This window comes from Pollachius pollachius (genome assembly GCF_949987615.1).
Source record: "Pollachius pollachius genome assembly, chromosome: 10".
Lineage (NCBI taxonomy): Eukaryota > Metazoa > Chordata > Actinopteri > Gadiformes > Gadidae > Pollachius > Pollachius pollachius.
The window spans coordinates 8683311-8698868 of NC_136943.1; the positions used below are offsets into that span (position 1 = coordinate 8683311).

Genomic DNA, 15558 nt, shown 5'->3' on the forward strand with positions numbered 1-15558 from the left:
AGAAGGACCCATGCTCTACCGATTTATCCTGATGCTGACCCGGAACCACAGGCAGGTAAGAAAAACTAGAACGAGATCGTCCTGTAGAGTCCTGAAATCCTTATGTTAAAATAACATGATGGTATTTATATTTAGCAACTACGTCTATATACTTAATAAAACAAAAGCCACACCTCAACCTCATTATGATGCATGCAATTGGGATGTTTGTGTTCAAAGCTGCATGTCCCCAACTGCAGACATGTCCACGTATGTCAAAACTTAACAATTGATCTTCCCAGATTTCATACAGAAGTTAGCGGCAGAGGTGGAGGATGGAGAGAGCCCGGTTCAGGGGGAACAGAGAGAGGGGAACAACCTCTATCCGCTTCTCAATCAGCTCTATGGGGACAGGGACTCCTGGATCAAAGGTAGAACTGACAAACTAAAGGCCATTGAGGCCAGCCCTCTGGAAAAGATCAAATACATTTGAAATCGCCGAAGTACACCGAGTTAGGCTTGTACTTAATTTACATTTCTTTGTTGTTGCTATCTCTCTCAAAGGCATCACTAAAGATTCTGCTCCCAAAGAGTCATACACCAACATGGTAGGCCAGCTGATCATGAAATAATGAATGGGAACTGAAGAAAAGCTATGGTGACATTAAAGCCGGTTTGTTGTTTTTGGGGCTCCAGGTGGACGACCTTAAAGAAGTCGTGTTGAAGTTGGCAGTGGCGGACAAGCTTCGCTCGCAGGGCTTCCGTCGATCCAAGCAGAGCTTACCTAAGACCAGCAAGAGGGGTGAGCGTTGGGATTCAGTGTTCTGCCATTGTGTGGGCATTTTTAGATAGGTGTAATTGTATTGCCAGAGGCAAGAAGGATAACAGAACCAAGGCAGCTGATTAAATGGCAAATTCACTGTGTCATTAGTCCTACTGTCATGCCTGTTGTACCAGTTATACTAACATGGATAAAACCCAACCCTTTAACAAACCAAGACAGGTCAAGAAGGCAGAAGTTTGAAAGATAAAGACTTTATTATCACTTGTCACAAGTAACAAAAAACCTGACTTGGTTTGCAAAGAACTCCTGTTTTGGGGTTAGGCTTCATGTTATATTCCCAAAGTCAGTGGATTCCTCCTACATGCACTGGCCAATCACAACGCCCTCTGCATTGGGCCTAGCAATTAGGCCCCTCCCCTGTTCCCCCGACCCCAGTTCCCAGAACAGAACATACATATACACCTTACAGTTGTATCAGATGTAGAGCAGTGAGGTACTCTGTGATTACCAGGTAAGTCAGTATGAGTAAAGTGAGGGGAAGAATGAACAGGGCTCCTTCCTCCTTGCTGCCGTCGTAAAGCCCTCCCTGTCTTCTCCTGTCAGGGTGAGTTTAGCCAGGTATAGAGAGGTTTACAGCTCTTAGGGGTCAACTCGGAGTCCGCTAAGTAACTGTAGTTCATCTCAGGGGGGACTGAGGTTGTAAATGAATGACACACGTGTGATGCACGTGTGTCACGCGTGTGTCAGCGAGCTTCAGTAGAATAGGATTTGTTTCAAATCCGTTTCTGTCCTTGCAACTAATTTTATTTTTCTTGCTTCAGCGAGCTTCAGTAGAATAGGATTTGTTTCAAATCCGTTTCTGTCCTTGCAACTAATTTTATTTTTCTTGCTTCAGCGAGCTTCAGTAGAATAGGATTTGTTTCAAAACCGTTTCTATCCTTGCAACTAATTTTATTTTTCTTGCTTCAGCGAGCTTCAGTAGAGTAAGATTTGTTTCAAATCCGTTTCTGTCCTTGCAACTAATTTTATTTTTCTTGCTTCAGCGAGCTTCAGTAGAATAGGATTTGTTTCAAATCCGTTTCTGTCCTTGCAACTAATTTTATTTTTCTTGTTACCTTGACAGCCTGCTTCTGGAAATACTGTGTGACCAACTAGGATGTTTCCATGACGATCAAAAGTTCTCGTCCTCATCATATTCTTGTGTTGAAAACTGAACATTAATCTTGGACACAAAATATTGTTTATACATATTGCCAAGAATATAACAAATATGTATTCAAATATATTTTTTTAAAGTTTAATATATTCTCTCTTCGTTGTCAAAAATAAACTTATGTTGAATTTATTCATTTCAATAAAAAAACGTTATTGCGAGAATGTTCCCTAATTATCTCTCTCCCAATCTCTCTTCTCTATCTCCCATTTCAGTGTCACTTTGTCATTAACGATCATAAATATGCACAGACTCTAAATAAAAACGTCATGGTAAATGTTAAAATTGAAAGAAGAAAATACGTCTATAGGGTTGGCATAATAGTGACTATATTAGTATTCCAATCCATACTAATACATTTGTATGAGTTGAGAGGCTCTTTCTTTTTTACATTTTCAAATGTTTAAACTATTATCTTAATTGCTGCTCAAGCATTGGATAACACAAACACACACGCATGCACACAGCGGCACAAATCAAAACATTAATAACAATTATTTCATGCAAAATATATTTATTTGTAGAACTTTAACTATAAAAATCATTGCTATGGAACTGTAATCAAACAGTTTTTGATTTGAACTACACTAGAATTGTCATTGTCAACAATAATTATGTTATATCTGTTTATTTACAATATAGACACAAAGAGCTAAATGCTAAGAGCTAAATGCTAACATTAAATTACATACTTATCCTTTTTCTGTGGGAATTATTACACAGACACAAATGCAATATAATCAGATCAGTTCTCTATTCTATGGTATCATTTGTGGTTGTAAGCTAGAATCCTTGCGCAAATTAAATATCGCTTTTTGAAAGTTTTTCTTAGTGTCTTTGGACTCCTGCCAATGGATCCCCACACACATTATTTAGATGAGGGAAAACAAATGACTTCATTTCCTATTGTTGGCCACACTGAAGTAGGCCTTCTCGATTTCAATGTCGGCCGGACAAGTCTGGCTGAATTCCTCTCTTTCTGAGGCGTTCTGAAGGTACTGCCACACACCTACGAACTGGGCTGGGATGTCAAAGTTGCAATACTTCTTGGCAGCGATCTGAGAAATGCAAACAAAAACACTGTGAGGGTGAACAGATTTGAAATCTTGCTATTCAATATGATCGGTAATTATATGAACCTAGAGGCAGCAATCCACTCTATAAATCCATTTTAGGTTGACTCTCTTATCCATAGATACAGCCTTTTCAAACATCCGCCCCTAATTTTTACTAAACTAGTTATTTGACTTTTGATATTTTTAAATAACTCCCTCTTTAATTGGAAAGTGATTGAGGCCTACACCAACAATATTACATTACATTTAAATCTATTTTACCTTGATCACATGCAGTCTGGGCAGCAGGTTGCAGTCCGCCAGAGTGAGGTGATTTCCATCAATGAACTTCCTCTTAGAAATGACGATATTTTGTCTGGAGTTGTGGTCGATCTCTTGAGGAAGCGGGGTTATCAGGTAGTCATCCAGACGCTTGAACTCCCGTAGAAGATTTTTTTCATGGACTAGTCACAAAACAAGAATCATTGTTACGTTTCTGATTGTGTGCAGTCTTTGGCTTCGATTAAGGTTATTCAATTATTTTGTCATGTTTGCTTTAGCTTTCTTTGTATTATTTCGTTTTTTATTTGGAAATCAGTGAGAAAACAAACAACGATAATCTCGATAACTTCATAAATACTTAATGGACTCTGCCCAACGTACAGGAGTTATTTGGACTGCTCTTGATGTAAGCAGAGAACTTTGCAAAAATATCAGCACCGACATCAAAGGACTCTTTGTTGAGAGGGCTCAGGTGAGGGTACCTGTGGAGGAGACAAGAAAGCTGGAGGTGGGTTTTCAGCTCAAGAGGATACATATATATGCATTTTTAAGCACCAGTTTATCTTTTGCAGTATACAACTATATCTACTACTACTCATCACAGCAATACAGCTACCAGTAATCGTACTACTACTAGTACATACTGTGAGTACGTACTACTACTACTACTAATAAAACTTCTAATATGACTACTGTTACTAATACTAGTACATACTATTACTACTACTGCTTCTACTACTACTACTACTACTAGTACTACTGCTTCTAATACTACTATTCATACTACTACTACTACTACTACTCCTACTACTAATAATAATAATAATAATAACAATTATAATAATGTCAATGTCATAGCAGTAATGTACTGAGTGTAAATCTTCAACATAATTACAAATCTATTGCGCTTCATTCAAAAACATGAGCAGAGTTCATTCATTCATTTAACAGAGATCATGTTATAATATAGTGTACTCTTTCTATCCTTCACAACTATTTTCCATGACCTAACACATGAACCTTATAGTTTCAAAGGCCTGGAGGTGGAGTAGAGAAGGCTTCTGGTAGGCCTCCTGTTCTATAATGAATACACTCTATATTACCTGGGTGGGGCCAATGTTTGTTCTAGAAACTCCTCGATCTTAATGAAGTCCGTTTGGAGCGTGCCATTATACAGGAGGAAAGGGGGGTTGGTTCCAGGAGCCAGATCCTTGAGCTCTGCTGGTTTCCTGCACACAAAGCAGAGAAGGGAAATGGTGTGTGAGTGAGTAAGGGCTTTATCTTAAAAAATGTCAATGTTTTGTTCACTACCCCTTAACGACGAGGTCACAATCATCTCAGTTTGTAATCTGGCGTGTTAGGTATATTGTGTCCTTCTGAATGCAGTGGACATAGTGAGAGAGGCAATACAGGGTGTGTGGTGGATTTGTGAATTGACCAATGATTGTTGATTTAGTGAACAACACACAGGTGTGGTCGGCTGTCATCAAAATCCGCTTTTAATAGTTTGCTCAACAGCATTGGCAGTGAGAGCTTTATTGATGAAAGGCTCAGTTATAAAAAAAAAAAGGCGTGGTTTTAAGGCACACATGGTCCTTTGAGAAATGCTGGGTTTAACAAGGGCCAGTGGCACACTCCGTAAGGGAAAAGCCTACTAGTTGAAACTAGTTGGCATTTTAAGAAAACAAATATCCTGAAGCTTCTGTGTAAATGCCCTTGTGGGCCAGATGCTCAGGAAGTTCAGCGACATGGGGGAAGGGGAGCTTACTTCCTCATATCGACTGTGGTCACTGTGAACTTGACTCCTTTCAGCCACAGAACCATGAAGAGTCTTTGACAGAACGGACAGTTCCCCACATTCTCACCATCATGTCCCGCCTGAAAGAAACAGATAAGAAGAGTAAATCAGAAAGCTGTGGCCCTATACCGTCTTTGATTTGTACTGTATTTATACAACATGGTTCATATGATACCATAAGTACGCAATCACACATTAACTGGATGTTCCCTGATATTAAGAGAATGGCCTGTACTGCTCTGACCATGATTATACTCTTCCCACGCCTCTCCCCTTCTCTTTGATAAAGTACACAGCGAGGCCTCTTATCTTTCCAAGAGGGAAACAATCAAACATGTCGGAGGGAAAGATGGAATTGCACCATTTTACGATTCCTCATTCCTCCCTCACGCCCTATCCAGGCAGTGTGCCAGGTCCATTGGTATACTTTTTCAGTGAACATTGCGGAGGAATGCAGTGATTCCTTAGGGTGGTTTTTTTAGTTTATAAGTTATAGTATTATTCATATTATAATTATAATACTGATCTATATGTTTTCCCTGGGTAAAGTGCCGTTGACCAATTAAAGTTAAAGTATACTGCATATGCGTTTGTGTTACTTTGTGTGTAAATTAAACTACCCTTATATTGAAGTAGGTAATATTTCAACATTAACATTGAAATATTGGTAGCTTTTGGTAAAAATAATGCAGACCTGGCTATCATTATAATTTCGGCTGACTGTTATAGAGCATTTAGTAAACTTTTCCACGTTTGTATGTCTAATAAGTGGGCCTGGCACAGGTTTGCATGCAGGGGCTTCCAGAAACACTATTCTCCATCTGGGTGAGCATTGATAAGATGGACTCCAGTGCCTGTCATCAAACTTTGCTGATAAAAACGGACGACACGTGGCGGAGGATACACAAACATGCAGGCTCCTCGCTATCCGTTGCTCTTTGTATATCAATACGATGCCCTTCAAATTTAGAGTTACCTCTGAATAACATTAACTTCAACTTTGTTATGAACTCTCTGACAAATAACAAAGCCAGGGCTGGATTCTGAAAAAGTGAAAGTGAGTCATTCACCCATGGAAAATCATTTTGAAACAATGTTTTTGGTTGTTATACTATTTCTTTGAACACTTATTTCAAGTGAAGGGAATACCTATTTCGCCCCACTTTCATCAAGGAAAAATAAATGCAATAAGTTAATCACAGAAACTGAAACAACTATGCCCTGAAAAGACCGCCCCACACACACACCGCTCTTTGAAGGAAACCTAGCCGACATTCAAAGTTATTAAAGTTATTGAAAATAAAATAAAATAAAGTAATAATAATAGTTGTTTAAGATTTGACAAATGAATCACAGTTTATATTAACCAAAGCCGATCAGTTGGCAACACTGAAAAACAATTAGGGTCTAGGAGCGTCTCGGCAACATAAGAAAGTGACCATAAGTGACGTAAACAGATCCGATTGACCCACCTTGATGAACAGCTCGATGAGAGGTTCTTTTTCAGAGCTCTGTCGCAGCGCCATGATGTTCAAATAAGATCTGCTATGCCAAACAAACCAATAACAAAAAGTCCTCCAAAGGGTTGTCTCCGATGCACCTTCCCAATCGAATGGGATGTGTGTGGATAGAGAGAGCTAGTTGACAGCCCGGGGCTGGAGTGGGCTATGACAGGAGAGGGTGTCCTGTGAGGGTTTCCTGACTTCGAGTCGAATTTAACAGGAGTGTCAGAGTGGACGTTCAAGACCTCAGAAGTGTGTGCATTACTTAAATCTACTGGAGTGTTTTTGTCTGAGCTATAGCGTGGGGGGGGGGGGGGGGGGGGGCGGTCCTGGCTGTACGCACGTCTTTTGGAGGAGAGGGCGGGGCGCACAAGGGTGGGCGGGGTACAACCCTCCTATATACGTACCCTCAGCCAGAATATAAGAGCGCAGCTTAAAATAGCTATTTCAACATAGTGCTAAACAATGCAACGGCGTTAACTATTGACTCAAAGGACAAATATTGATTCAATTTTAGTTTTAGAATTGAGATCAATTTCAGCTTTCTCATAGTGTCGTGAGACCAAAGTGAGTTAGGATACAGCCTATGATCTGTAAACAGGAGAGCAGAATGGGTCTGCTATTTAATAAAGGGCCCAGGTTGTGGTGGTGGGGACACATAACGCTACAGCACAGATGAAAGAAAGCTAGAACAGTTCGATAAAATTAGTTATGCCATCTATAATACAAATATTTTTGGATTTTGTATTGAAATACAGAACAGGAAGTTTATATGATGCAAGGAACAAATGATGATGTATTTTGATATTACGAGAAACGAAGGAAGTGAAACTTGGTTGGTTTTTAAAAGAAAAGGGAAACCAGTCAGCTGTGATGAAGCCTTATGTGACCTCATGGGGAGGAGGCGGAAGGATACATTGTCTGTGTGATGTTAAAATTACTTTTTAATGTATTATTGAGAACTTTCTAACGTTTCCTTAAGTTTTCAACATTATTTTGTGTTATTTTACGATAAATGGGTTAGTTATTAATAAACCATTAATTAACATGTGTTAATGCAGAAATAAGTATTTACTAACAGTAACTTAACAGTTAACTCATATCTAGTAATAATGAGTGAGGTCAACGGTTTAAACAGCCAACTGTCTTGGGAAACTAAATCTGATTGTGGTAAAAAATTGTCAGTACAAGGAAAGGCTCAACCATTCCTGTAAATTAGACAATAAGCAGGCATAATTATAGCAAGCAGCCATCAGAAATACACAAAACGCACTTGCTCACTCAATATTGTATTGCAATCCTCCTCCTATTACTAAGATTTACCATTGTACAATACTGATTCTTCCCTGTCCCTACTGAGTCCTACATAGTCATACTTTGGAATTTCTTAGAGATATTACTCACTCTCTTGACACTAGGAGGTGCATGGAATTTTCCCTGATAATATTATGCCTGGGAGTGCCATAGTGAGATGAGGAGAAAGTTAACATTGGTGGAGAAAGTTATCATGTAAGCTATGTTTACATGAATGGGGAAGAATGTCAAAAAAATATAGAAACATCTTGATGTGTACTGTTAACAGTGCTATAACTGTCACTTTTCAAGTGCAAACTGAAACCAACTGCTGTGGTCTTCATAGTGGTAACACAAGGAGACCGGGGATTTCCTGAGCGTGGAAAAGAATGACAGTGAAAATGAAGAAGTTGCCAACGACCTGCCTCTCTTCCTCTTCCACAAAGGAAAAGGGAAAGGGCTATTTTGTGGAGATAGAGCTCTGTATCTCCATAGGATGCCAAAAGGACTTGTTATCTGCAGAAACTGATTACATGCACAAACACACATGCTTGCACGGGCGCACATAAACCAAACACACACACACACAGCAACACACACGCATGCACGCACATACACACACACACACACACACCCTCAGAGAGGTGAAGCTATTATCAGTTGAGTGCTGCATGCAGCGCTCAACTATTGTTCTTCATAAATTTTATTCTTTCTTTCTTTCTTTATTATTCTCTACAAACTTTGGGACCTATCTCCCTCCTCAATTTTTCACCTAGAGACTCCATTCAAAATTTGAATTGAAATTTGAATTAAAATATTCAGAATAGCTTGGAATCGCGCACTTCTTTTCAGATTTTTCAAATATTTTATACTTTTTAAGATATTCTACTTTTAAAATATTATCTTTTTTTTAACATGGGAGTCAATGGGAGGACGGCAGAGCCGTTGTGGGTACCAGATTGACTCGGCTGCCAGATCGTCTCGGGGTCCTAGATGCGCAATAATGACGCACTTCCTGTAAACGCTGTCTTTTCAATGCGCATGCGCGTTTCATTCATTCCCATGTTATTCCCAAATATTAACAATCTCCTTTTTTTTCTAATCTATGAATAATAATCTAATGTTCAAAGATTGATCAGATAATATTTGTGGCTTTAGATTGATGGCTAACATGAGCTAATAAACGTTGGGGGGGGGGGGCTTTCATCAATATAGGATTAGTTTTGTAGGTGATAATTACTTTAACATATGTGAAAACAAAAATATATGTGTAACCGAGCGTTTTATTGTTGACTAGGGTAATATATAAAAGAAGAATCGGTTAACTCCATTCACTGAATGGGGCGATCCACTTTATTTCCAGCGCTCCCAACACAGAGTCAAAACAGCGACCCACACGCAGACACTTCCGTTCTCCTCCTTCAGAATAAGAGTCCCTAACAGGAACTGGGTTACATATGCATTCATCAGTACATTTAGACGTGTTTCCAATGGCTTTGTTTGTGCGGAAGAACGGGCTGCGTTCAATGAAATCAAAACCTAAACGGATTGAGCCTTCTTTTTATGTCCATGATTGAGCCCCATTTATAAACAACCTTTCTGGGTTTTGTCCGTTGGCCTGTGTCGATAAGTCAAGTGTCAATACGTCATCTGTAAGCGCAGGACCCCGAGTCGATCTGGCAGCCGAATCAATCTGGTATCCACACCGTCCTTTGGTACTTCAAACTATTTAAGACGTAACTAAATCAATTTTCAACCGTTTAGCTTGGTTCAAACCATTTAACAAATCTACAAACTTGTATCTTCAATAATATCCTAACGAATTTCGTTATCATTTTAACTTTCTTCAGAATCACAGTTTTAGTTTCAAACCGTCATATTGTACAGTTGGTCCCATTGAAGCCGTCTGCCCATTCCGACATTTAAATGACTAAGACATCGTAACTCGGTCAAATTTCAACCGTTTACCATCATTCAAACCATTAAACAAATCTACACACTTGTATCTTCAATAATATTCAAACGGAATTTCGATATAATTTAAACTTTATTCAGAATCACAGTTTTAGTTTCATACAGGCTTCGTTTTCAGTTGGTCTCATTGATTTATGTTGACGCTGGAGCGTGAGGACGTTCAGCAGTGTTGCCAGATTGGGCGGTTTTTCTCGCCGGATTGGGCTACTTTCGGAGGACGTTCAGGCAGTATTGCCAGATTGGGCGGTTTTTCCCCACTCTATTGAGCTACTTTTAATCACGCACCGGCTCGCTATTCCCTTAAACACACACACACACACACACACACACACACACACACACACACACACACACACACACACACACACCCACCCACCCACCCACCCACACACACACACACACACTCTCACACACACACACACACACACACACACACACACACACACACACACACACACACATACACACACACACACACAGTGCAGGGCAATACATTTGACGTTTCAGATTCTTCAGTTCAGTTCATTTTACATTTCTGCATTTTTACCAATGCTTTGCGCTTTTCACACTATGCGCTTGTCACTTTATTTGTTTCCAACCATTTACTTTTTCTTAAATGGTGTGCATGATTACATTGTTTACTCCATTTAGACTTTTGAAATTTGTTCAAATCCCTTCACTTGATTTAAGCCATTTAACGTTTCTTTATGTCTTAATCCATGTGGCTTTATTAAAAAATATTTTCAACCTCATTTTGCACTCACCGCATTTTCTGCAGGAAATGCATTTTCTAGTTATCATTATTATCATATTTGTTGTTGTTTCATTCAATGTACAGACTGGCTGGGGCTTTATGCTAAAGGGAGGGGAGTTTCTTCATCAACAACAATAGCATCTTTGACTGGCGAATAGCATCCAGTCAGCCATTATCAAAACCGTGTCTCTAATTAAATCCAATGCAGCCTGTTAGGCAGGCTATGCACAACAATGATGGTATCATGGAGTTTATACAAGTGTGGCTGTATTTTGGGTCTCTTTGTGGCTCTTAATAATCACATGACAGAGTCTGCTCCGGACTTCTCCAGTAAGTATGTTTTTACATCCAAATATCTTTAGAACTTCTTGAATAACCGGATTAGGGCAGAAACTGTGATGGCACTTCAAGCAGCAAAAATATAAAATTAACTACAGTGTTTAATTATAAAATGTGTCTCTGTTATTATAATTATAATTATTATAAAATTATATAAACTATCATTGATATTATTTATTTATTTATTTTATTGTGTTCTGTTCTGTCAATCCTTATTCCAACCATCTGTGAAAGCTCGAGCGATGAGGCATAGTTATCGGAAAGGGAATGTTTGCCTAATAATAACCTCCATCATATGAACTATTTCAACACTGGGAACATTCTCTCTATACTTTCAAAGCAATTCATCAAATGCATGTTGAGTTATATTAGAATTGTTTATGTTTGTAAGAGTTTTGTTGGCCCATACACATTATTGGCCATCCTTATATTGATGTGTCATCTTTTTGCCAGGGTTGGTTAGTAGATTGTCACGCTGGGTAATTATAGTAAGTATAATGTAAAATAAACTTCCTTTGTGAGAGTCTTGGCATCTCTGACTGCACAGCGATTATCATGGGTGCCAATGAGTGGCCCTAATAATAGTGCTTTGTGAGTCAGTGCCTGTTACTGCCTTTTGCTCTCCCTTGTGTACCCAAGCACACGCACACTTAAACATATGCACGCATTACACATGCACACACACATTCACATTAACACACACACACACACACACACACACACACACACACGCTTACAGACGCGTTTCTTTGTGAGCCAGTGCCTGTTACTGCCTTTTGCGCTCCCCTGTGTATACATATACACACTCACACACACACACAGACACACACACACAAACACTCACACACTAGTGTACGCACACACACACACACACACACACTAGTGCGCGCATACACACACACACACACACACACACTCGTGCACAAACACACAACCACAGGAAGCCACATGAGAGGGGTGGGGAGCCTTGACTGACTCGCTATACCTTGTGTGTGTGTTTGTATGGCCTGTATGTGTGTGTGTGGGGGGGATTCTGTGTGTGTGGGACGTCTGTGTATTTTTAAGTGTGTTTGTATGGTAGTTCAATACCAAATATTGCCACAGAGAGCTGCACCCAGGGATTGGGGCTCCACCCACTTCCAAATCCAAAGTCGGTTGCAAGAAGTTCTTAAAAAAGAAAAAGCGATTGAAAACAATAAATGAAAATTAGGATGAAGATCAGTTTTTGGTGAACCTTCAATATCATACCTGTTTGCTATAACAAAGATTCATTAAAAACAGAGTTGAAGAAATCTCGTTCCATATCCGGCTTCACCTGGATCGCACTATGACATTCTAGACAGATTAAACCGCTCCTGTTGGTATTAGATTACAGCCCTTGGTTTGATTGGTACCACATTGTTCTGTTTTCAATGGTCTTATGTACCTACTGTGTTGACATCAGCCAGGTCTATTGTGCTGGCCTGGCACAATGCACAATTAAACTAGATCTGTTACAGTCGTTTTTTATTTCAAAGCTTTATTTGGAATGAGAGGAACTTCCTCTCTCAGTTATTCTTCGATATACATATACAAATAATAACAATATTAATGGTCCAGAAATATAGGCCTACTTATAGTTGTGTTAAATGTGCCCTGATTTGTTTTCTTTGTCAGTATACCTCCATACCGTTCTGAAGAACCACACTGGACATGCCTGTGAAGGGGAAATCCTGACCATCAAATGTCCCTCCCGAACCTCCATCGCGGTTCTGTCGGCCTTCTATGGACGCCATGTACCAAGTCAGCATTTTTGTCCCCCCCCAACAAGCATTAACACAACCTCGGAGGAGGAAGAAGAGGCTCCATGTACGTCCTCTGTGGCAATGGAGGTAGGCCTAGGATAACATTGGGCTGTTTCAAAACTCGTAGCAGTTTCCTTTTTTAAGAAAGAATGAAACAGCCATCAAAGCAGGTAGGGTGGTGCTGACTTGATACATTTGATGTTGTTGATGAAAACATAATGGGATTTGTTTGCTTGTTTTATCCCATCAGAAAGTGTTCTCAGAATGTCAGGATCAGCCCTTATGCCACATCCCGGTAATTAGCCCGGTGTTTGGACAGGACCCCTGCCCGTCCACCAGCAAGTACCTCCTGGTGTCCTACAAGTGCCGACCAGGTCTGGCCTACTTCCAAATCAATCTTCATGTGAAAATTGTTATTGTATTATATACTAAGGTTTATATATATACATATACACACACACACACATATATATATATATATATATATATATATATATATATATATATATATATATATATATATATATATATACATATATATAGGCCTTATATATATATATATATATATGACTCCCACGCAAATATGTGTTTTTGATTCAATAACTAAGCCAGGCTAATAAATGTTAAATTATTAATTTCTAAATGTATCGTTGTTTTTATATAAATATAATATATTATATAAATTGCCTTCATTGTTTTCATTATTGCAGGACATTAAATAAGCGATGAATTTACTTTCACTAAATTCGTTTTTTTCCTTGCAATCCTTTCCAGTGCACCACCGAACACGGCTTGTGTGTGAAAATGAACGCATGAGGATTATGTGTAAGAACGACACCGTCATAGCCATCTACTCAGCCTCTTTCGGACACCTGGTCGACGCGAGCCCCAACTGTCCTCAGGAATCCACTGCACTCACCGAGCTGGGTGTGTGAGAACGCTGTGTCATAGCGACCTCTTGTGGTTAAATACAGAATCATTGAACAGGCCTATTTGTTCCAAGTTCCAAAAGACAACTTGTACTCTTTTAATTCAAGCCAATTGTTTCTCAGAGTGTTCGTCTCCTTCAGCTCTGAGGAAGGTGTCACGCAGGTGCTACGGAAAGGCCAACTGCTCGTTAATAGCTGACACACACACATTTGGTGACCCTTGTTTCCCAGGCATCAGGAAGCACCTGCGAGTGTCCTTCACGTGTGGTAAGTGATCATTTTACACTAGAAATTTAGACATTCAATAAAGGTGAATTGTCTTCTCAAATCCATTTAACAAATACAACCTAATGTTGGTCCTCAGTGCCTCGATTCCTCCTTGAAGAGACGGGTCGAGGGACATCAGATCCCTTCGACATAATTGACTACACACACGGTAAGAACAAGAGAATATATTTTAGGATTCATAGCCTCTATACTTGCAATGGCTGCACAGGCTGAGCCGGGCATGGTAAACTAGGCCAATCCCAGGCCCCAAATAGTGCTCCTAACCAGCTCTTTGGAGATATATGGAACACATTTGGGGTGCTGTACACATTAAAGCAAGGCGGTCAGCAAATGGAGGCAACAGAAAAATTCGATTTTTCTCAAACTCTTTCTTATTTTATGCAAAGCATCATCAATTCTTTGGTGGGAATCAAACCTCAACCTGGCAGTGCCATTCCTACCAGTTAAGATCAGATATCACTTTAATGCCCAATATGTTCAGACACCTGTCCTGCGTCCCTGCATCACAGGACCACATTTAGCCTACTGGTACAGAGGGCCTAGGGGAATTCCAGTAGAGTTTCTGCTGTGTCATCATCTGATGGATCCAGTTTGACACAGTATCACTCTCCAAACCCTACAGGTTTCCCAGAAAAGGTGGCGTTCTTCTTTGTCTCTGGAATCTGCGCAGGTCTGTTACTGCTGCTCTGTCTGTTCGGTGTGCGCTCCACACTGATCAAGGACGTCAAGGAGCTGGTGACCGAGCTGAACGAGGAGTACATGGCGGCTAGTAGACGCCGTCGGGGATTCATTGAGGACCTCTACGACGATGACGTGTCGGACACGTCTTCCTTCTGCCGCCTCACCCGGTCCTACCGTGCGGCGGACCTGCTGAGCACGCCCACCATCTCCACCACGGTGGAGATGGTGGAGCGCGAGGTGCGAGAGACGAAGGAGCTGCCAAATGGAGACATGTGGCCACATCGAGACGTGGTTCCTCATGCCATTCATAAGATTAAAACTTACAATTGCTGAGCCGTTGGTTGAAAGCTTTGGTGGCAAAAAAAAAACACTGGTTGGTCCTAAAAGTAACGGCTTCACATTTGACTCATTTACACTCTTGCACATGTTAACACTATACATGAATGTATATTTACATTCATGTTTGACTACACTAGACATGTTTGTTTACTGAAAGCACTTTCCAAAAATAGCACAATACTTAAGCATGAATGAACATTACTTAATGCAGTAATAAACGAACAGTTAATTAACAGTTGTCAAATGGTCAAGTAATAATTGAATCACTAACAGTGTTCATGTTAACTAATGTTTATATTATTCAATAGGGTTGGGGTAAACCCAAATCCTTACCAATGCATTAATTGTGCCTTAATAAACACAAACAACATTAGTGATTGATTACTAGACCATGAGTGAAATGTTAATAACATGTTAGTTACTTGTTATTCAATGCTTATCACTGCATCGACTAATGTTAATTAATGTTTAATTGTTACCCTTATTAGAGATTTTATCTAATAATTCAAGTGAATCACTTTTGATAAGGGCAAGCACACGATTTTACGATCACTTAAATTATTG

General features: G+C 39.7%; 2 protein-coding genes across 2 annotated transcripts; one reads left to right on the plus strand and one right to left on the minus strand.

The window, feature by feature from the left end:
• Positions 1 to 2527: 2527 nt before the first annotated feature.
• On the minus strand, positions 2528 to 6868 carry clic2 (chloride intracellular channel 2). The gene is made up of 6 exons (XM_079744512.1): positions 6584 to 6868; positions 5082 to 5191; positions 4417 to 4542; positions 3695 to 3795; positions 3314 to 3495; positions 2528 to 3034 (listed from the first exon to the last, which is right to left on the minus strand). The coding sequence occupies exons 1-6, from the start codon at positions 6635 to 6637 to the stop codon at positions 2873 to 2875; spliced, it is 735 nt and encodes a 244-aa protein (XP_079600638.1). The 5' UTR covers positions 6638 to 6868; the 3' UTR covers positions 2528 to 2872.
• Positions 6869 to 10867: 3999 nt separating this feature from the next.
• On the plus strand, positions 10868 to 14988 carry LOC307081200 (protein eva-1 homolog C; the record flags this gene model as incomplete). Its single annotated transcript, XM_079744290.1, has 7 exons — positions 10868 to 10964; positions 12630 to 12844; positions 13008 to 13131; positions 13532 to 13684; positions 13810 to 13953; positions 14051 to 14122; positions 14597 to 14988. The coding sequence occupies 7 exons, from the start codon at positions 10868 to 10870 to the stop codon at positions 14986 to 14988; spliced, it is 1197 nt and encodes a 398-aa protein (XP_079600416.1).
• Between the last annotated feature and the right edge of the window lie 570 nt (positions 14989 to 15558).